Below are 24,038 nucleotides of genomic sequence, written 5' to 3'. Positions count from 1 at the left end.
CAATCAGATTTGTCTTGACACGATTGCAATTCAGCATAGCACTCTTGCACACTCACAGCCACACACAAATTCAAATTTCAGTAACTTGCTACAGTGACTGAAGAACTGTAACGTCCATTCCGTCGTTACTCACATATCTCTCATATATTGACTTATTGTTTCCATAGCAGCAGTGATTGCTTATTTAAAATATAGATTAGCCTAGATAGGCCTACATTATTTCATTGTAGAGATGTGATAGTGTTCATTTTGTCACCTATTTTTAATTTAGTCTTAGTCTTGTGACGAAATGTCCTTTTTAGTCTTTGTCATATTTGTAGTGTTAATTTAGTCAGACGAGACGAGAGGAAATATGTTCGTCAACGACTTTTTTGTTCATGACTAAGACGAGACAATGACGAGACGGCAGTAATGTCCTGAAACACTGACTAAGACTATCTTAAGATGTATTATTGTTGACGAAAAAAGACTATCAAATATCATTTTTGTTAGTCACGTTTTAGTCGACTAAAAGTCTCGTCATTTTTTTAGTCTAGTTTTAGTCAAAAGAAAACTAAAGGTATCTTAGACTTAGTCAGATTTAGTCAACACATTTTAGTCTTTTTTTTTTATAAAAAATTATTACCATTTGAGTCAAATAGTGTTTCACACATCTCAATTTTCCAACAATATTGTGTCCACAGGGCTACTCGTCTGTTATAATTACTCATTCTGATTTTTTGTCAGTTAGTATATTGACATGCACAGGTAAGTCGAGCTACAGTTATAGCTCGGCTGGGATTTGACCATAGACAGTAAAAGATTTGACTGGACCACGGTCATATTCGTAGACCAGTGTTTCTCAAAGTGTGGTCCGGGGATCACTGGTGGTCCGCAAGCTATCCCAAGTGGTCCGCTAGCAGACGTGGTAAAATATAATATTCAGTAAGTAGGCCTATTGTGTAGACTAATTATAGGCTACTTTTTTTTTTTTAGCTGTTAGTTAAGTGGTCCTGAAACTGAAAAAGTTTGAGACACACTGTCGTAGGCCAAAGTATTAATGTTTTACTCCGCCTCGCTAGATGGCGATATGCGCCCAAACACAACACATTCCCCAAACAGACTCTCCATCTTAGCCATAGCTAACTTGCTAGCAAACTTTCCATATTAGCTTACTTGCTAGCAAACTTTGCATCATCAGTCTAACTAGTTAAATAGTTGACATTACATGATGAACATTTTCGAATGGACATTCTGGGGGATGTTAATATGTATTGTGGCATAAAGCTTAGGTAGTTAGCTTGAAATCTCCAGTGTTCTTGTTCCATTTAGTTTTGTGTTGCAGCCACAGGGTTGCAGCAACAGCACGTAGACTAGATAGATAGATATATACTTTATTGATCCCCAGGAGAAATTCAAGGAATAGCCTACAGGAAAGCTGTTGCGTATTCCTCATTCAGAATATTTTGAAAACGTAACAGCTAGATATTCTGTCTTCTCATTTTGTAGACGAAAATGAAGAGAGATTTTATCTTATTTTTTCGTCAACAATAATGCAAGTTATAGTGCTGGCCTGATGGGTTGCCTATTTACGCCGTTTCAACAGCACATGAACAGTTAGACCGAGAATTCTCGTCATGAAATTAAAATGCCACTGGAGTTCCAAGCGGTTGTGTACACGCAGCCTTACAACACTGTTTACAGCTTTTCGAGTCACGGTGAAGAAGGTAGGGAGAAGGTATTGGGAGAAGGTATTGCTAGTCTTTTTGTGCTTTGTGAGCTCATTGAGAGTACAATGTAACATGTTTATAGAACTTGTTAAATAAACATTGTCCCAGCCTCTACTTTAGAACAAGGGACCATATTTTGAATGAACAATGTATGCACTAGCAATGTATTAAGGGTAAAGAATGTCTGTATTGACCAGGAGTTATAGTCTAGACTGTTCCCATCATATAATTCTTAATAATAATAATGCCTGACTTTAGAATATGGAACCAATTCATGACTAATAAGTACATTCTGCAGAGGTATTACTGATGATAATGTGCTTGCTACCAAGGAACCAGTTTCCACTTTAGAATGGGAGCCAATCTCCCAGTTATTAAGTGCTATTTCACACAGCAACCTGGGCAGTGAAATGCAGCAATGAGGTTGAGCCATACACTTGCTTATTCTACAACTGTTCTCCTACTATTTGGGATTTATTCAGACAGTATATAAGTAGGTTATGCATATTCTATTTTGGTACTTACTACTAATTAGTATGTAGAGATCAAGGCTTACAAGGTCATTATTAAAATGATATCAATAATAAAGGCCTAATTCGTCATGAACAAGAAATTTGTGAATACACACCTAACAAATGGTTAATGTTGCCTAACACATGCCTTACAAGTCACTAATACAGGTATTAATTAGGTATGTATTGGTGGCTAACATGTGAACCTTAAAATAAAGTGTTACCAAGACGTTATATCTCCATTTCTAGAAAAAAACAGCGATTTTGATAAAAACTAGCCACTGTTTAGCTTGGGATTTCTCAGGAACAGAGGCGTGTAGAAATACACGGTTTGCACCCACTGAGAGCTTAAAGTCTCACCTTTTAAACGAGCCATTGTATGTGTTCATAGCTATAACACAGAATATTCCCCTTCCATGTTTTTACGCTAAACTGCCACTTTCCCCTTGACCCTCCCATGAATGCTTATGCATGACACGGAAATTTGCAATTTGCCATTTTCAGCTCCCGCGACAGGCAGTCTGCACTTTTTCATCCTGTTTGTACTTGGGCGCAAAAGCGTTAGTACATCTGGCCCTGTGTGTCCTTCGCGAGAGTGAGCTTGTTGGCTACGTTTTGCCTGCATGCGTGCATGTGTGCATGTGGGGGGGGGGGGGGGGGGCATTCCGATTTTGTGCCCAGGGCCCATGGTGCCTCTGGGGGTAAATTGACAGAGAAGGAGTCCAGCGATAGCTAGGAAGGAGAAACACCCAGTGAGCAGCGGCAGACACACACGCACAACGTTCAGTCAACCGGAAGGAGACAGGATGACTGATGGTGACTGAAAGGGGTTTCTAAGACATTTACCAAAGTTAGTCAGAGTTGAAGAGAAGTAAAGAATGTGAGTGAGTAAGATTGTAAGATTGTGGCCAAAACTGGTACTGCAATCACTTTCAAATTACTGTAGAGCGGTGTATCCCCTCCCCCTCCCCCCTGACTCGAGGTTGCCAACCCGGATTCCGAAACACTACTGACTTTGTGATTAGTAGATAGGTGGAGGGTGGCGCATCAGGCCAAAACACAACATGACATGACAAAACACAACATCAACATCAGTTGAGGGCTGCAACTTCACTTTTTAAATTACAATATCCTGGCCGGACTACTGTTGTCAGTGATATAAGTATTTGAAATTAACATGATTTCTTAATGTCTAGTGACATATCAAGGCCATTTTATGATTAATTGAAATACATTTCTTACATACGGTTCCTGATTTAGTTATTTAGTTAACATGGGTTTATTTGTTTTTCGGGATAGGCTACCTCCAACTGCCCATTATTTAGGTTGTATGTTTTATAGGGTAATAAAACAACCACCTACAGTGACATTTCACCTTACGTCTCCATGAAATGTCATTACCCGTAGGAACCCTGTCAAAAAACAGCTTATCCTGGGGCCTGTACTACGAAGGGAGCTTAACCCACCCAGATGTAACCCATGGTTACTTTGTTTAACCGGGGTTGACAAAACCTGGTTATCTTAAGTGGTGTTAATCGATACTACGACGCTGATTATGAAGTTTATTTGTTGAGCCGGGGTTAACCTAATTGGAGTTTAAAAGGGGCGTGTTGCAGCGTAAGTCACCACTTTTAATGATGACGCGATCACCTTTTACGGATGAGGAATGCACACTTATTATGCCAAGTTATGAGGAATTAAAACCCACTCTACGACAAAAATCAAATAGCCTACGTCGGCAGTGAACAAAGCAAGGCTGTTGGCAATGTATTGCAGATTGGGTATCCTTAATGCCTAAAAGTAAAGTTTTATTTCCACATGTTCTTCAAATATGTGTTACGGAGGATTAGCTTGCGGAATGTCTGAAATGAGTTGAAATAATTAAATTGCATATTTTGAGTTCATAGAAATGCCTACAGATGCAACACAATTTAGAAGTGGGCATATAGATTACAGTAATAGGATAATTGAATGTTTAAGTAGCCCCCATTGACTGATTTAGTGTATGCCTAATCCTGTTAACATTTCAGATGCAACACCATTGCCAAACGCACATGGCAGCAGGTGAAATTGTAACACAAACACATTATTCAGAATAGTAGGTTTATATAGTTATAGCTTGCATTAATATTTATTAATTATGAAAACATGTAGGCCTAGTATGCTTATAGCCTTCACTTGGCCTCTGTTTTACAGCTAACAAGAAAAATGTGTCTTTGAACACTAGCCTACTGTAAGGAGTGTTTTACAGTAGCAGAGGAATTGGCCATCGCAAATAATAGTGGAAGGCCAATTGTGGAAGGGGTTGAGGGAGGCATTCGGTCGGATTCTGGTGCTGTGGAAATGTGTAGTCTTTATGTGCAGGGTACAGTAATATGACATTCAATTCAACAAGTTTGTTAAAATGGTGATTTTTATTTATTAGGCCTACTGTAGACTATTCTTGCTCAGATGTTCAGCATACTGTAGGCCTATGTCCGATTTATTTTCGGACATACAGTATTCTTGCATCACCGATTAAATACATGATTGTCCACGTACGGGCATTGCTATGAGACGTCTTCCTAGATCATCTGACAAAGATAACGAATTCCCTCGGCTGACAATCTGTATCTTCATAGAGAATATCGTCCGGGTAGTCTATATATATATTCTGGCGGTCTCTAAAACCCCTCGCCCTGCGAAGAGAGTCCCTCACGATTTGCGCTCCAATGTCGTATGGATCATCCAGGTACGCCGACATGTCTCGGGAGAAATTGTTAGTGGAGGGGTGGTACTTATAAAGGGTGTGGTTAACGGAAACCTCGGGTTAACCAAGAACATAACCTGGTCGGAGCAGGTTTGAGATGCAGGGTAAATTGCCATGGCAGCATACCTAGGTTAAAACATATACACCTAGTACGAGTTAATCGGGAAGTTATGCCACACGTGATCAGGTTACTCTCAAAGTTACCCAGATAAGCCAGTAACCCCGCTTCGTAGTACAGGCCCCAGGCCATCTCCCTGTATACACAAAAACTTCTACAAACACACATCTTTAAAACAGGGTCAAAGATACTAGCCCCTTTCACAGTGAGATCACACAAAAGGGGAGACGTATTTTTGCCGCATCAAAAGAGGTGAAAATTTGCCAGCCTGCAGATCTGTTCACATGATCCGGCATTTTGGGGAGCCAGGAGGCAGGACCAGCTAACAAATTAACCCTCTAACCGCCCATGTCGCAATATTGCGACAAGCGTCATTACTGAATAAAACAGACGATAGACGCGAGTACAGTGTAAAATCTCATTTGTACTCTTGACCACTAGTTGGCAGACACCAAGAGCTTCGATTCAAGCTCAACCTTTCTTCAGGAAGTTCGCGAAAACACGCGAGAAACACACGAAGAAGACGTGCATTTCCTCCATAACACGGAAGCGATGCGGGCCTTAGTTTTGCACAAATTGAAGCAGAAATACACCAAATGTTGAAAAAAAAATTCACGTGTGATGAAGTCTTGGGTCTGTTATTCACCTATTCTGATTCTGAAGGAGAATATCTGCCTTTTGGAGAATATGACCGATCGTCTATTGACTGATAGTCACGGAGCGAGAGGGAGTTAAGTCATTTAGAGACGAATGACCGCGTCGCAGGAAGTGCATCATAACAAAGGGACGCCAGACCCTCTTGTAACAGCTGTACTCAGTGATACTGCAGACGCGTAAAAGTAGTTAGAAAATAAGGCAGAAAAACGACAAGTTTCCTCATGCTGCTTCCTTGGATGTTGGAATGTTGGAATGTGCAAAAATGTACAAACAATCAAGAGGATGCCTTCTTGTATGTGATTTCTGCAACAGTGATACTGCAAACGTGTTGATAGCCTATTGTTGATTTATATGCTGTAGCCTAAAGCATGTAGCCTAGCCTACAGAAAACACTTAATTGATGTGATATAATGATAACTTGTATGCCTACAATGGTTTATTAAACATCATAGTCATTTATAAGTCAGTCATCATGTTCATGTTAATGAATAGGAAGGACACCTAAACGATAGCCATAAACCAAAATTTCGCGCAGTATCTGCCGTGAGTCCCTATGCGTGAATCACGAGCTCCTTCCAGCTGACTGGCAGATCTCGTGGACAGTCAGTCGCGATCGATTATTTAATAAACAAATGTGAATTACGAACAATAATAAAAAGCTTCTACCTAATGTGACTATTTTTTCCATGAACTGTAAAAGAAAACACGTTTTTTTCCAGCTGTATTCTCCATAAAGAGTAAAGTAAATTATGTACTTATTTCCGGAATTGACGTCACTTCCTGGACTCGTCTGAGGCTGGTCTAATGGGTCTGAGGTCTCTCAATGACTTAACCCCTACTGCACGGAGCGTCTGTGAATGGAGGTGCGTCTTTTTCGACAGTGCCATACCATGCTTATTTCGACCCTCTGCCCAACATAGCTGGAGGTGCCAGTGACAAGTAGTGATGATAGTGTCTGTAATCGACGTGGTATAGACAGCAGGGGTTGTAAAAATAGGGCTCTGAAGAACTTCAAAGTCACCCGCGATATGGAACTGATTTGACCAGGCTACTTTATTGTATAGTAGCATAGGGTTTGTGATTATAGTAATAGTTTACTATTGTTGGTTTACATGTGGGTCATTCTGTGTCAAATCACCCAGTTGCTGGCAGGTCACCCTCTCCCAAAAAATCTGAAAAAAATCACAGGTGTTTGTAGACCAAACCTCTGCAAAGCTCTGAAAATGGCTATAAATTCATTATGTGAAAAAACATCACCACCTTTGAGGGCTTGTCATTCAAAAAGTATGTGACACAAATTCATCAGATTTTTTTCCCACTCATGTATGGATTATAAGGTCATGTCCATGCATTAACTTTGGTTGTTAACATTATCATATTGTCAGAGCATTTTTATTAAATTGGGCTTGATTTTCAAAAAGCCCATTTTCATCTTCTCATTTCACCACGTGGACAGTTAACAGGATTTTTTTTAAATTTTACCATATATCATTCTGTATGTGAGGATCATCTGCCCAAAATTTGGGCTTGTTGCTGAGTTTCTTCATTGAGATAAGATTTTTTACAAATATTGTCTATAAATCCACTGAATTTGTACTTTATCTGCAGTACCACTTTGCACCACATGTGGTGCTCTTTTAATACAATGGAAGTCAATGGAAAAGTAAGAGAGTCACTTGTTTGCTGCACATATCCAATCTAAACACACAGTTTATGGTTCATATGGTTCAAGTAAAAAGGGGTTTCAGTGCATTGTCAGATGCAGAAAAATCAAAACTAAAGATTTATCATCTTTTTACAAATGCCTATTGGATCCACGAGTCCTCAAACCTTGTTAGGAACAGGGCTGTAGTACTCGAGTCCGGTCTTGGACTCGAGTCCGGACTCGAGACCGTTTTTCTACGGTCTCGGACTTGTCTCGGACTCGCTAGTATTTGGACTTGGTCTTGTCTCGGTCTCGGCCACTGGTCTTGCCAAATATGGCTTTTGGTCTCGACCGAGTCCAGGTGTCTTTAGGGCCATCAAAATTAACGTGTTAATCGCCGCGATTCATTTTGAAATACATAATGCGTTACAAAACACTCAATAGTGTTTACCTTTGTGGGGGGCTGATGTCACGTAACGGAAGCCGCAAAACCTAAAACCGCAAGCCTGAGAGTTTATTTTACTGTCTGTGGAGTTAGCTGAAGATAAAGAGGAACCAACATTTAGCCAAATAGTAGCTTTACTGCAAACTGCTTTTCACTCTTGTTAGATAACGTTTACAATGTCAAAATGCACCAACAGCAACAGTTACATAAAGACGATACTTTTCGGGTCCTCTCCATTAAGATCCAACTTGAACGTACTCCATTTAATTGAGAGCGCGTCTGAGCGCACACGAGAAGGAGAGAAAACGATTGGCAGGCTCCAGCTGGCTTGGCGTTGTTGATGATAATTGATATCTCCTTTTTAATATAAGAAACTTATAAAAGGAAGGCAACAAAGACGAGGTTAGAGGAGATTGCGGATTTATCCGATTTCCACTACTGACCAGTTATAAACATGTATGACATGTAGGCTGCACTCACTGTGATTTGAAAAATGGACAAAAATATGAAGAGTTGTCTTTGCCTTTGTGTAATGGAACTGGTGAGTCTTGAAGTTTTCAATAATTTGTTTACATGAAGCACATATTATGCCGATTGAAACACATTCCATTCAGATAGCTAGGTGACTGGCTCAGGCTCATCATTCACTTTTAATTGCAAACAGAAAATGTCTAGCTAGCATCATGTCATTACATGCTTCTATTTCCAAAGGAATGAAAACTGTTTATACCAACTTAATATCATGCTTATCATTGTTAATATTGTACAATACATGTGGCACAAACAATATTAGAGCTTGTGGACTAGCTATAGGCTATATTTCAATGGAGCTGGTAAAAAAAAGATCATTATGAGAACGTGGCCACAATGGGCTTAAAGTGACAGCGCACCATTTACAAATGAGTTAAACAGCATCAAATGTGTAGTATTTCTTAAGAAATTAATACTTTAAAACACAATTACTGTGTCAGTATTATCATTTAAATAATATAAAAGTGTTTTACTTTTACCTTTGTGGTTACTCATTAATTTTGTGATTTATGTTGTATTTAATATGCCATTTAAGAAGCTTTAGTCTAGAACTTTTTAATTGCGGTTAATCGAGATTAATTCATTTCAAAATATATATTTTGAATCGTTTGACAGCCCTATAATAATATTGGAGAAGGGGAATGGCTACACTTACAAATCCTGGGTGTGTTCACACTGTTTTTGCTTTTAGATAATAATAATAATAATAACCCAAAATGATTGTCTTGATACTGTCATGCATAAGACTTTTTTTCCTATCCTGGACTCGGTCTTGACTCGGACTCGAACCTTTTTGGACTCGGTCTTGTCTTGGACTCGAACCTCTTTGGACTCGGTCTTGACTTGGTCTCGACTAGTCCTGGTCTTGGACTTGTCTTGGACTCGACAAAGGTGGTCTTGACTACAGCCCTGGTTAGGAATACTTGTGATGGAAACACACATGGTCATCTTCATCAAGTGAAATACCTTGATGAACTGAATTTTAGAAACCCATTGTTTCTTGAATATGTTCCAACTTCTTTCCCAGATCACATGGAGACAAAGCACTGATCTCCATCTTGATGCTCTTTGTCTATGTATCACAGAGGACTGCATCCCAAGCATATGAGGATATAGACTTTGCCTAACCAGCTGGCTAGAAATTATTAAAGTGCTCACATAGGCACTGATAGGTTGAAGCTGGTGTAGAAAACTCATTACAAAGATGGTAATTATGCTAAATCCTCTTGCTGCATGTATGATGATGACCAGTCAGTCTTATGTGTGTATAATTTACTTGATCAGTTTATTTTCTCTAAATAAGATTTATGTATGAGTAGTATGTTGTTCATGTTGCAATAATTATTTGGACCAATTCAACCAGGGCTGTAGTCAAGACCACCTTTGTCGAGTCCAAGACAAGTCCAAGACCAGGACTAGTCGAGACCAAGTCAAGACCGAGTCCAAAGAGGTTCGAGTCCAAGACAAGACCGAGTCCAAAAAGGTTCGAGTCCGAGTCAAGACCGAGTCCAGGATAGGAAAAAAAGTCTTATGCATGACAGTATCAAGACAATCATTTTGGGTTATTATTATTATTATTATCTAAAAGCAAAAACAGTGTGAACACACCCAGGATTTGTAAGTGTAGCCATTCCCCTTCTCCAATATTATTATAGGGCTGTCAAACGATTCAAAATATATATTTTGAAATGAATTAATCTCGATTAACCGCAATTAAAAAGTTCTAGACTAAAGCTTCTTAAATGGCATATTAAATACAACATAAATCACAAAATTAATGAGTAACCACAAAGGTAAAAGTAAAACACTTTTATATTATTTAAATGATAATACTGACACAGTAATTGTGTTTTAAAGTATTAATTTCTTAAGAAATACTACACATTTGATGCTGTTTAACTCATTTGTAAATGGTGCGCTGTCACTTTAAGCCCATTGTGGCCACGTTCTCATAATGATCTTTTTTTTACCAGCTCCACTGAAATATAGCCTATAGCTAGTCCACAAGCTCTAATATTGTTTGTGCCACATGTATTGTACAATATTAACAATGATAAGCATGATATTAAGTTGGTATAAACAGTTTTCATTCCTTTGGAAATAGAAGCATGTAATGACATGATGCTAGCTAGACATTTTCTGTTTGCAATTAAAAGTGAATGATGAGCCTGAGCCAGTCACCTAGCTATCTGAATGGAATGTGTTTCAATCGGCATAATATGTGCTTCATGTAAACAAATTATTGAAAACTTCAAGACTCACCAGTTCCATTACACAAAGGCAAAGACAACTCTTCATATTTTTGTCCATTTTTCAAATCACAGTGAGTGCAGCCTACATGTCATACATGTTTATAACTGGTCAGTAGCGGAAATCGGATAAATCCGCAATCTCCTCTAACCTCGTCTTTGTTGCCTTCCTTTTATAAGTTTCTTATATTAAAAAGGAGATATCAATTATCATCAACAACGCCAAGCCAGCTGGAGCCTGCCAATCGTTTTCTCTCCTTCTCGTGTGCGCTCAGACGCGCTCTCAATTAAATGGAGTACGTTCAAGTTGGATCTTAATGGAGAGGACCCGAAAAGTATCGTCTTTATGTAACTGTTGCTGTTGGTGCATTTTGACATTGTAAACGTTATCTAACAAGAGTGAAAAGCAGTTTGCAGTAAAGCTACTATTTGGCTAAATGTTGGTTCCTCTTTATCTTCAGCTAACTCCACAGACAGTAAAATAAACTCTCAGGCTTGCGGTTTTAGGTTTTGCGGCTTCCGTTACGTGACATCAGCCCCCCACAAAGGTAAACACTATTGAGTGTTTTGTAACGCATTATGTATTTCAAAATGAATCGCGGCGATTAACACGTTAATTTTGATGGCCCTAAAGACACCTGGACTCGGTCGAGACCAAAAGCCATATTTGGCAAGACCAGTGGCCGAGACCGAGACAAGACCAAGTCCAAATACTAGCGAGTCCGAGACAAGTCCGAGACCGTAGAAAAACGGTCTCGAGTCCGGACTCGAGTCCAAGACCGGACTCGAGTACTACAGCCCTGAATTCAACTATGAACCATAAACTGTGTGTTTAGATTGGATATGTGCAGCAAACAAGTGACTCTCTTACTCTTCCATTGACTTCCATTGTATTAAAAGAGCACCACATGTGGTGCAAAGTGGTACTGCAGATCCAATACAAATTCAGTGGATTTATAGACAATATTTTAAAAAAATCTTATCTCAATGAAGAAACTCAGCAACAAGCCCAACTTTTGGGCAGATGATCCTCACATACAGAATGATATATGGTAAAATGTAAAAAAATCCTGTTAACTGTCCACGTGGTGAAATGAGAAGATGAAAACAGGCTTTTTGAAAATCAAGCCCAATTTTAAAAAAATGCTCTGAAAATATTAAAATTATAACAACCAAAGTTAATGCATGGACAGGACCTTATAATACATACATGAGTAGGAAAGAAATCTGATGAATTTGTGTCACATACTTTTTGAATGAGAAGCCCTCAAAGGTGATGATGTCTTTTCACATTATGAATTTATAGCCATTTTCAGAGCTTTCCAGAGGGGAAAGTACACAAGATACGTCTGATCCGATTGGATTTTTTAATTCAACAGGAAAATGTACTTCTATTCACATAGTTTCACTAATGTGTGGGAAATACCAAAAGAGCCAATAATGCTGGAAGTTGAACAAAAAGGATTGTTCACCACAATGCTTAAAATGACTTGAAGTTTCAAAGGGCTGTAGTTTTGCAACAATTAGTTATACAGATATACTATTTAAGATCTATACATGGATTTGGTCTACAAACACCTGTGATTTTTTTCAGATTTTTTCGGAGAGGGTCACCTGCCAAATTGCGCTGAAATTGGGTGATTTCACACGGAATGACCCATGTGACTGTTTTCCTGTTCATTTGTTATGTCGGTGAAATCACAAAAAAAGAAAGTAAAACTGCTCAAATATGTTCAACATCTAGTATTTACTGAAATGTGCATAATCCACGGTGGTTGCCATCCAGTGACATCATAATATGCAAATTAGATGAGTAAATGTACCCCCTTCATAAACTTCTGGTCATACTCAATGATTTTCACATTTACAGTAGGACTTTATCTCTGACCACTTGCAAGCCATGGCCTTTTGAAATTTTGATGTAAAAATCCAATTTATATTTTTTAAACCCTGGCGACAAAAGGGTTAAAACGTGACGTGCAACAGGAGGCGTGTAGAGTGATAGTCGTAGGCCTTATTATGGAGGAGTATCTCGCTGCAGCCTGTGGGAAGGCAGGGTTTGAGATCAAGCCCAGCCCACATCTAAGTCAGCCAGGTTTTTTTTTAATACATCACGCAGTTTAAAACCGCTGGCCGCGAGAGGGAGGCAGAGAGAGAGCCAGGACTCGTGACGAGAGCGAGCTGCAACATTCTATTAACCAGCAACTTACTGCAAAACACGTTCTACTGTGTATTCAACACATAAACTGTGGATTCAAACCAGTGCAACAACTCGCAACAGCACCAACATTTCCATAAGAACGCCGGTGTCACAATACTCGTTTGTCAGATATGAACTAGCTAGCTGGCTAGCTAGCCAGCAAAGTTAACCACCCAGATAGCAAGAGGCTGGCGGCAGCCGGCAGACCAGTTACACCGGTTACATAGTTCGCTGTCCGCTGAGTTTTTGCACATCGGTTCTACTGTGGTCCGCTGGGCTAACGAGCCGCAGCTTTCACAACCTAATCTTTATTCATTTATACGGCAGACCGATATCTGCTTGCTATCTGGGCAGTAGCCTATATTTGAGATTAGGATATGTCTAGTTTGATCTAACCGGTTACACAACATTTGGTTGTAATGGAGACTGTTAAACAGTTAAACTGTTGCTGTTAAACTGATAGTCTATCATAATGAAACAAGACACCATTCTATTTTTGAGGGCTAAATTAAATGAAATATGGCTCGTTTTCTCGTTTAAACACATCAATATTTAAAATAACCAAATTTTTGAATTTGCATATTGTTTCAAAACTGGAAATCAAATAAACGAAAAAGTACATGGACTCAATTACAGTAACTAGCATACATGAAAACTTTACTGTTGCTGCATGAACTGTCGTTTGTCTTTAGCCTACATCATCAGTTTCCATAATCTAATATGAAACAAGATGCTATATTATCTTCGTTACCAGGCTGTCTTGGTCTGTTCGAGCGTATGTGGAGTGACGTAGATAAAAGATGATTGAGTTGGATGTGGGCGGGGCTTGATGTACTGCAGCGAGATGTACTTGTTATTACAGTGGGCAGTGCTTCGACTTGGCCAGCTTCACTTTTCCTGCAACAACCCAAACAACCGGTAGATGGCTCAATTGAGCAGAGTGTCTCATAAACAGAAATGGAGCCTGAAAAACCCTACACAGACTTCACTACAGACTACAGCATTTAATATTTGCTTAACTGCGAGTGAATCCCGTTTGCAGCCGTAGAAGAAATGCAGGACAAATTAAACATTCTGGTTTTCTCCGAGTGCAACGATGATAAATATAGAGCATATTAACCTCCGTTGCTCAGCCAAATGCCTTCCTGTTACGTCCTGTTATCACGGAGTTACAGGCGATAAACGATTTTTGATGGTCACAAGTTTACTTCATTAGCGGTTTATTTTTTTGATTATTAAAGAGTGTTTTTCATTTAAAGGTTTGACTCGTGCTTATTCAGTAGAGCATTTAGTGCTTTTCCCAATCCCAGACGTTCACATTGCATGTTTGTTTGTAATGGATGCAACCGCGAGATAGGCTACGCATTTTGACGGCAATGAGTTGTTAACAGACATGAACCAAGACATATAGCCCAGCAGCAATCTAGGGACTGTTCGTTATTTATTGAAGGGGCCACCGGAGGAATTTTGAGTGCTTCAGTCAAAAGTTGCATGACCCTCCCTTGCCTGCTAGAAATTGTTCAATGACCCTCCGACAGAATTGTTAAAAAAGACATAACCCTCCCCTACTGCTAGCAACTGGAATCCATGCATTTCCACAGAATTATTTTTGGAATCTGATCCCCTGAATATCACACCTGTTCATTCTTACTCGTCGCTCGACTTATCGTGACTAAATTCAAGATTGCTGCAAACGCTAAACTTCATGAAGATACTGTCTGTATAAATCGTCTTGTAAGTAAACTACCAGTGCTTTTTCAAAGTTCTCAATGTCTCATTTTAAATGTCAGGGCCCTCGGAAGTCTACCAATGAAGTGTGGAGATACATTGAGCCTCGTAAATGGTGTAAAACAGTGATTTATTTGCATGGCTAGCCCGATGCCGAAGCACCACCATTGAAAAAGCTGTTGGTAGCATCGGCTAACTAGCGCCAGATTTTGGAGTGCAGGGGACAAGCCGAGATGGGCTATGAGACATACTTTCACACTCGGTATCATGTTTCAACACACTTTAGGTCAATATCACACCAGAATTCTCCTTTAAGATGCAGTCCTGATAGTAAGGCCATTCTTAGGTCATGCAGACAATAAACAAATTACAATCTCTGTAAATGCCGGTCTGCTAAGCACTATAAATAAACCGAATTATGGAACAGAGGCAGAGATCCATGTCAGTACTTACCAGCAGGTACCCCCTAAACTGGTTGTATATTATGGCAGTGAGTAAGTTCATCAGAAAATATGTTCCTGGTGGAAGAAAAACATATCACACATAATTAAAATTTAGCTTTCATTACAAAACCCGCCATAGCAAGAATCAAGAACTGTATTTGTCACATACATAAATGAAAAGTACAACAGCATGATTCTAAGATGGCACTGCAGATGGAAACAACTGTACTGTGCTGTCTAGTATTTTCTTTGTTATTGCTTATTCTCCATCATCACGTTTTCATGCCGGGAATAACGGTTTTCAGTTAATTGCCCAAATTCCATTTATGTCAATATTCCGTTTAACCTGTTTACAAGCAAGTAGAAGGTCACGTTTTGAACATAATTCCTGTTTACACAGCAATCAACATTATTCCGAATAAGTCAATGACGCGGCCTACAAATAGTCTCCCAACGGCATGATGTAAATCTTTGACTGAACAGGAACTCCATGACATTTAAGTCTTTACAAGGATACAAGGATACAAGGAAGTTTATTGTCACATGCATATAGTTACTGGAAGTAAGAAATGCAGTGAAATTATGTCTGGTGTCAGCCTATTTGTGCATTAATGGGGGGGGGGGGGGGTAAAAAGTGCAGTAGAAGAGGGGTTTAGTAGATTAAGTGGCAAGGGCTGCATACAAAAGGTGGGGGAGGATTGGGATTGGGTGGGGGGCACCAACAAGGAGCACCCAAGAGCAACAGGGGCAAGGAAAAACTCCCTTACCAAGGAAGAAACCTTGGGCAGATCCACGGCTCAAGGGGCTAACCCAACTGCCAGGGGTCTTGGTGTGTGTGTTGGGGGGATGACAGGGGAGATGGGATAGTGTGCTGTGTATGTGGGGAGAGGGCAGTGTGCAATATGTGTGTTGGGGAAGCTTCCTCATGAGACAATGTGCTGTGTATTGGGGGGGGGGGGGGGGGCAGTGTGCTGTAAGTATGTTGGGGATGTGTGTTGGAGAAGCTTCCTGATGAAATAATGTGCTGTGTATGTAGGGGGGGCAGGGACTTACTATTGCAAGCAGAGTACTGTATGTATGATGTATGTGAGTGATGACAGTGAAGATGTGTGTGTGTGGGCGGGAGGGGAGCAGTGACTATGTGTGTGTGTGTAGTGTGTGTGTGGGCAGTGTGCTGTAAGTATGTTGGGGATGTGTGTTGGAGAAGCTTCCTGATGAAATAATGTGCTGTGTATGTAGGGGGGGGGGGGCAGGGACTTGCTATTGCAAGCAGAGTACTGTATGTATGATGTATGAGAAAGGCTAGGCAATCAAGGACATGGGTAGATGGAGGAGAAATCAAAAATAATAAATAAAAAGTTCTATGGAGATGTGCAAAAGTTGGAGAAAGTCAGATATGTGTGTGTGTGTGTGTTTTGACGTGTGATGAAATAAGAAAATAAATAAAAGGTCTGTAGCATAGGGAGAGGGATGTAAAAGTGCTAAAAGTCTTGTAGGTGTGTGTGTGTGTGTGTGTGGGGGGGGGGGGGGGGGGGGGGGTCATGAGTGCTGAGTAGTGAATGAGTGCAAAGTCAGTATAGTGTGAGTTCAGAGTTGGGAAATGTTTGAGAGTGCTGAGGAGTGAATGTGTGCAAAGTCAGTATAGTGTGTCTTTGATGCAAGACATAAGTTGATTGCAAGACATAAGTTTGTCTCCTCGTGTTTCCAAAAGTGTGCGCGTTGTTTCGCCATGATTAGGAAAGAGAGAGACAATTGGTTCATTTTATCCTAATTCTGTGCGAATTGAGCATGCGCAGGTCTACAACACTCTTCTTTCTGTGAGCATATTCCGTTTAAGGTGTTTTCATGACCCAATATTCCGTTTAGAACAGGCATATGCTAGGGTGTGCAAACGGTTTATTAGTAAACCGAATATGGCCTTTTTCGGTTTATTTCAATCAGAATAAGGTGTTTACAAGACACATGCATAGTTGGTTTATTCCCAATAATCTGATTCGAAGCTATTTATTAGTAGGAGATTTGGTGGATGAAAGAATGAGGAGCATGACGAAATCCATCCTCAGTAACAGGAGCCACCCGCTGCATGACACTGTGGTCGCCCAGCAAAGCAGCCGCAGTGACCGACTCCTCTCCATGAGCTGCAGGACTGAGAGGTTCGGGAGGTCATTTATTCCGGCCACCATAAGACTACATAACGGACCTGCTTGAAGTTTATTAATTATTTACATGTACTACTAATGATAGTAGCTTGTTTTGGGCCTCTTTAATTTTATTTTATTAACTGTTGTCATCAGGGTTTTATGAGTGTATCGCAGTGTGAATGCTTGTTGGTAGACAACACATGACTGCTGGACATCTGAATTTCCCCTGCGGGGATGAATAAAAGTATCTATCTATCTATTGGCTGCATGAAAATGTAGTGATTGTTTGGTCGCGCAAATCCAATAAATTTCAAGAGAGAACTGATAAATATCAGGCAGTTCACTCCAGACAGCCTGCCACCATATATTCCAAACCCAGGAAATTTTCTGGACATTTTAGTTGGAAGAACTGTAGCGAAGGAGACCGGTAAATTCAGGTCTGATTCCATTGATTCACCTGGCTAGTCTTCACTCCTTGCCAATAAAATGGATGAGTTGCATTTCAAATCAGTGAATCCACCCCCAACAAGAGATCACATATGCAATTTCCAACAACACTACATAGATTGCATAATGGCTGATTAAGCAAATACTGCATAATGGATTGAGAAAATACTGCAACTAAAGTGTACATTCATTATTAGTCCTCCATGGATATTAAACTAAGGCTGTCAAAATAACGTGTTAATTTTGATTAATTAATTACAGAAAAAATAACATGTTAATAAATTAACACTTATTAATCACATTTCGTAGTGACCTTTGACCCAGTGCAGTTCTGGCTACAGTGACTGAAGGAGGCTGACGAGAAAGCGCTGTTTTGTCCAGTGAATAGAACATTTAACCTACATTTAAAAAAACACCCAGGTGGAACTGTTGACAGGAGCATGTTCTCTGTGATTTCTGCAGTAAGGAATTTCTGTAACAACTCAATGCAAGCAAAACGGAAGGTACAGGTTTGCACACCCCTTGATAATAATAAATAATGCTAGCCGTCAGCCTTGTCAACGTTAACTTCGCAAACTTATTGGTTAGGCTACTTACTATAGGCTACATATCACCGACTAACTAACTAACTGATGAATTACCTTGGTGTTAGGGTACTGCAAACGTCAACAGTGAGTTGAAACTTTAGTCATTTGCATTTACCATGCTAAAAAACATCTTGTGAGAATCGTGAAACACTTTATCAGTAGATATAGCTCTTTGGAAATAGTTTTTGCCTGTTGTTAGTCCTTTTCCTCCACAACAAAAGCATTTTCATTGTGTACAGAGGGAACAAGTCATGAGAAGTAGGCTATTTACACAATGGCAAAGTAAAATAGAAATATATCGCGACTCTAGGGGGAGCTCTAGAGAAATATATTGTGAGAAATATATCGCGACTCTAGGTACACTTTGCCAGATTTTCACCTTAATATAACCTTTCAGAAGGTAAACAAACTTATAATAGGTGAATTGTTCACCTAGCATAGCGATACAGCATAGACGTAGCGAGTCGCTACCGAGAAAACCACCAAAGCAATTTTTAAGAACGGCGGCCCGCCAAATCTCGCAGGAATCGTGAAACATTACCTTGTCAGTAGATATAGCTCTTTGGAGATAGTTTTTACCTATTGATAGTCTTTCACCTCTACAACAAAAGCATTTTTATTGTGTACAGGGGGGACAAGTCACAAAAACTTTGCTAAATAACGACAGGGTAAAATATAAATATCCTGCAACTCTAGAGGGAGCTCTACAGTTGCCAAAATACCTAAACCTGTATAGTGTACCTTTAAAGTCTATAATGTTGGTTTAGCTTTCCATTGATTTACTCATCTGGCAACATTTTATTGAAATATTTTTAAAATTCATTCATAGCAAAATGGATGCATGTGATTCATTTCAATTAATTCATTACAGAGTATGTAATTACTTAGATTTTGTTTTAATCGGTTGACAGCCCTAATAATAACATGGACCTACTGGACCACCTGTACACAGTTCTAAAAGATTCACTAAAAGACAACGGTGTGTATTGAAGAAAACAGAAACTCTTGCATAGTTGTAGGGGTTTCTATCTGGGCCAAGGTAGTGTAGTGGATAAGGAGCTGGACTAGCATGCAGTAGCCTGAAAAGTTGGGGGTTCGATTCCCGGCTTTCACTGTTATGTCAATGGCCTTCAATTTAATTGACATGTGTACGTCGCTTGTCTGCTAAATGAATGAATGTGAATGTAATCTTTACAACTCATTTGAAAATGTGTTGCAAGGCATAGAAAGTTCTCACTTTAGATAAGCTCACAAAATATCATTAACTAACCACTTGTAATCCCTGAGTTAATCATGAATTATAGTATTAGGAAGTGGTTTATAAAATGTGTATCATCACCCTAACTAATCATTAGTGCATGTGTATATTGCATAATTTATTAAGTATTAACAATAATTCATAAACATATTTTAGATATAGGCTTATTTACTATGAATAAACCATTTATAACTGTGTGTACAAATATTTTATTTATGAGAATTAACATAGGAACAACGGTTTACAAATGATGAACAAAGCATTTTGTAATAGTTTGCAACTGGTTTATAATAAGAAAATGATTTCATTATAAGTAGTTGTTTCATTACTTATTAAGTATAAATCATGTACTTACAAACATGTTTTTTGGATAGGCTTATTTACTATGAACAAACCATTTATAATTGTTTGAACAAATGCTTTACTGATGATAAATTATGTATGAACAAGAAATTACTATTGATGAACAAACCATTAACTAATAAGTAACAAAGGCTTAATAAATGATGAATTGTGTGTAGTTATTATAAAGTGTTACCGGTTATTCAGAATAAAATCTGCTTGTTTGCTAAATATTTGATGATTTTTTTTGTGTCCCATGGTTTGACTTACCACCCCGTTAATTAACAGTACTTACCGTGCCACTATTTGGTTCCTTAATGCTCAGACACCTTGCAGAGACCTTTACTAAATACACCTTTATCAAATGCACTTTATAGACTGCACAAGACACTTCATATACTATATGAAGTTGAATTAGCAAAAGGTCTTTTTACTGGTTTGAATGATTGTCTGTTTGATTCTTTTATGTATTTTATGTATTGTATGTTCCTGAGTATGTATTGCCTTTTTAACTGGATTGGCACCGAGACAAATTCCAATCAACTGTGTTGACATGGCAATAAAGTATTGAATTGGAATTGGAATTTGAACTTGTTTTGTCTGTAAATAGCATAATGTTACTTGAAATGAAATCACAAAGACAATTTTTAATAATGCCTGTAGAACACTTAGAAACTAAGCAGGAAAATTCTGACATTCTTTTACATTGTTTATTTGTTGTTTTTTCATTATGATTGTATGTTAAGTCAATAACTTGACCGTACCAGCACTGATAATAACACTGGCAGTGTGCACTGAGATTTTATGCAAGATTGCTTTACCTATGACAATAGGTCAAGGATTTCTGTTGAGTTCATACTAACCAAATACACTGAAGAGAATGAAGAAGATGGAATATCCTCTGTTTAGAGAGTATGCTGGAATCATAACTGTTGGAGCAAAATAAAAAAGCTCAGTTCAGAACAGAGGACTGAAGAAAGTGAGGCATTCTTGGATGAGAAGTGGGTAAAGTGACTGTACCATCTGGATTGTTTGCAGTAGTGAGTAGCACAAGTAATGAAGAGAGAGACGTTGGCAGGTCTCTGAAGTAGCTTTCCCACTCTCCATTGTACTCTGGATTCTGTACAGTGAATATATAGATAAGGTTGAACACATATACTTTAACACTTGAAATAACTAGTGATTTGTGCCTAGAGAATATCTTAATGCATTTGACATGTACTCTGTTCCAAACCGCATACTTCTGTTCACTAGTTCGCCCTTCGGTATGTTTGCTTAAGCTAGACTAGACCGTATGGGAGAAGTGCGTGTTTGGCAAGGTAGCTGGCCGTGGTCCTGGAGTGCCTGGAGCGGAGATCGCGATAGAGCGATGTCCGCTTGCACCCCCCTGTGTAAGGAGGATGAGTAACAGGGCAATTGGTGAAACGGAGGAGTAGGGGGAGGAGGGGGGATGATTTTGTGAACGCCGGAGCGTGTGACATATGGCAAAGGAGGTCGGCTTAAATACCCTGCGGCGGCAGTGGGTGAGTTAATTGCTGTCAATCATCCCGAAGGCTCCTCCCGAACTTTGTTTAAGAAAAACATCATTTAGTACATTTCGATGCAGTGCACTATGTGCACCACAGCCGTACAGAGACGGAGGGGCAGGTGCTCAAATTTAAAAAGGGGTACATGGAATACCATTTTTAAACAGTATATGCCAACATTATTCACAGTTCAAACAGGAAGGGGCAAAGTAGACGACAGCTGTAGCCTATAGGATTATTTGTTATTCTTATAATATTTGTAATTTCTTATACATGTTTAGTCGGCTCTTCCACGTGACAGAACAACTCTATATCGGTTAGGGATGTCACGCATGAAACAATGCTGCAGAAACACGAAAATACGACTTAGTAGGCTATCATTTCAGTTCCTGTTTATCTATTGCACCTTGCAGTCTTGCATAAAATAAATATATTACTTCGTTTTTTTTTATTAAAGCATGTATAGGTTGGTAGATTCACAACAATTTAATCTTCAATAAAAAATCAGTTCACCTGAAATTGCAAAATCATAGTCTGTGACTTAAAACTCTACTACTTGTCTTTAGATGTGAGAGGGTCTAAGACTGTAGTCTTTCAAAAATCTTTTCCAAATCTTTGCAAATCTTTCCAAAGTCTGTCAGTGTAAGGAGGGCTTTAAGATTCCTTTAAATTATTACCTATCGTGCAATATATAAACAGGAACTGAAATGATAGCATACTAAACTCAAAGTTGTATTTTCGTGTTTCTGCAGCATTGTTTCATGCGTGACATCCCTAACCGATATAGAGTCGTTCTGTCAAGTGGAAGAGCCGACTAAATATGTATAAGAAATAACAAATATTATAAGAATAACAAATAATCATATAGGCTACAGCTGTCGCCTACTTTGCACCTTCCTGTTTGGTGTTGGAGAGAGGTCACTATTGGTTTTTATAGTTCATGTCACTATTTGCATGAGCCACGACTAGAAAGACTTGCGATAATATGTTTGATATTGTCGTAACGGCAAAACTAGAAAAGGACTGACTCCGACTGACTTAAAACCGCTAAGATTGGCACCTTACACTTAACGATCTAGTTGACGGGAGCGCGCCGCGATTCCAGTACAACTCCCATGATTTCTGTCCGACTTTGGAAATTTAGTCGCCAACTGTGAAAACAGACCAAAATCGTACAATGTAAGGCCGCCATTAGGTGCCTTTCTTTTCATGATTTTGTCCCCTGTCTTTATGAAGCATTGTTGCACTGCAAAATTCAATATCATTATTTGGTAACACTTTATAATAACTACACACAATTCATCATTTATTAAGCCTTTGTTACTTATTAGTTAATGGTTTGTTCATCATTAGTAATTTCTTGTTCATACATAATTTATCATCAGTAAAGCATTTGTTCACACAATTATAAATGGTTTGTTCATAGTAAATAAGCCTATCCAAAAATATGTTTGGAAGTACATGATTTATACTTAATAAGTAATGAAACAACCATTTATAATGAAATCATTTTCTTATTAAAAACAAGTTGCAAACTATTACAAAATGCTTTGTTCATCATTTGTAAAGCATTGTTCCTATGGTAATTCTCATAAATAAAGTATTTGTACACACAGTTATAAATGGTTTGTTCATAGTAAATAAGCCTATATCTAAAATATGTTTATGTATTATTGTTAATACTTAATACATTATGCAATATACACAGCATACAGCATTTAATAATAGTTTACAGATGTTTAATAACAGTGTGTAGTAGAAGAAAACAGAAACTCGTTGTAGGGGTTTCTATCTGGGCTAAGGTAGTGTAGTGGTTAAGGAGCTGGGCTAGCGTGCAGTAGCCTGAAAGTTGTCGGTTCAATTCCCGGCTTCCACCGTTGTGCCCTTGAGCAAGGCACTTAACCCCAAGTTGCTCTGGGGACAATGTGATCCCTTGTAATATAGCTGACATATGTAAGTCACTTTGGTCAAAAAGTGTCTGCTAAATGTAATGTAATGTAAACATATTTAAGATATAGGCTTATTAACTATGTATAACTGTGTGAAGAAATGCTTTACTGATGATAAATTAGAAATTACTAATGATGAACAAACCATTAACTAATAAGTAACAAAGGCTTAATAAATGATGAATTGTGTGTAGTTATTATAAAGTGTTACCCATAAGAAAACATGATACACACAATGTAAGTGTGTGAACAGCAACCTGAATTGACATTAATCTAGCTTTTAGTCAGCTTTCTATAGCTGTTGGCTTTGTGGCTGATGCTTAAACATGCTTTAATAAAAAACTAAATAATTTCTATAAGGGAGGCTATTGGAACGCGCTGTTACAACTGTAGGCTATAATGATTGCAATACAAATATGCGCGTGTTAGTTTAGTTAGTTTTGTGATGTTTTGCACTTTTGCCTCATGTGTTTTCAGGTTTGAGGGCTTTTCTTGGCAAGATTGACCTTGGGAAGACTCTGCATATGTTATTTCTCCGTATGAAAAATAAAGTCAATTTTCGACACACGTCTGTTATATAGCTAGTTCAATAACAAGTGTTGCTTGTTAAAACATATGACTAGTGAAACTCAAATGATTTTAGAAATAGTTAGCCAAAGCCAAAAAGTGTTAGGCTACTTTGTGCCCCGCGCTCCCCTACTGCTTGTGAAAGAAGGGGATGGGGGAGGGGGGCTTAACGTGAAAAATCTTAATGTCCCAAAACGGTAACAAGTCGTTTTGCTCCCCGCAGGTCTTCATAATG

The 24,038-nt window shown here is 38.8% G+C and overlaps 1 protein-coding gene across 4 annotated transcripts in view; it reads right to left on the bottom strand.

Annotated features, from left to right (window-relative positions):
- Positions 1 to 24,038, bottom strand: part of LOC121681596 (two pore calcium channel protein 2-like) — a 225,836-nt gene that overhangs the window by 109,994 nt on the left and 91,804 nt on the right. For all 4 annotated transcript variants that reach the window (XR_006022199.1, XM_042061418.1, XM_042061417.1 and 1 more), the window contains exons 9-11: positions 20,782 to 20,881; positions 20,625 to 20,690; positions 14,997 to 15,061 (exon numbers count right to left, since the gene is read on the bottom strand). Coding sequence is in view for 3 of the 4 variants with exons in the window: in XM_042061418.1 (XP_041917352.1) it covers positions 14,997 to 15,061; positions 20,625 to 20,690; positions 20,782 to 20,881 (231 nt within the window). In the remaining variant the exon portion in view is untranslated. The remainder of the gene's footprint in view (positions 1 to 14,996; positions 15,062 to 20,624; positions 20,691 to 20,781; positions 20,882 to 24,038) is intronic.

This window comes from Alosa sapidissima, chromosome 14 (assembly GCF_018492685.1).
Source record: "Alosa sapidissima isolate fAloSap1 chromosome 14, fAloSap1.pri, whole genome shotgun sequence".
In the NCBI taxonomy this organism is placed as follows: Eukaryota; Metazoa; Chordata; class Actinopteri; order Clupeiformes; family Clupeidae; genus Alosa; species Alosa sapidissima.
Note: the sequence above shows the minus strand (reverse complement) of the source record. Positions and strands in the feature narration are given on the sequence as shown.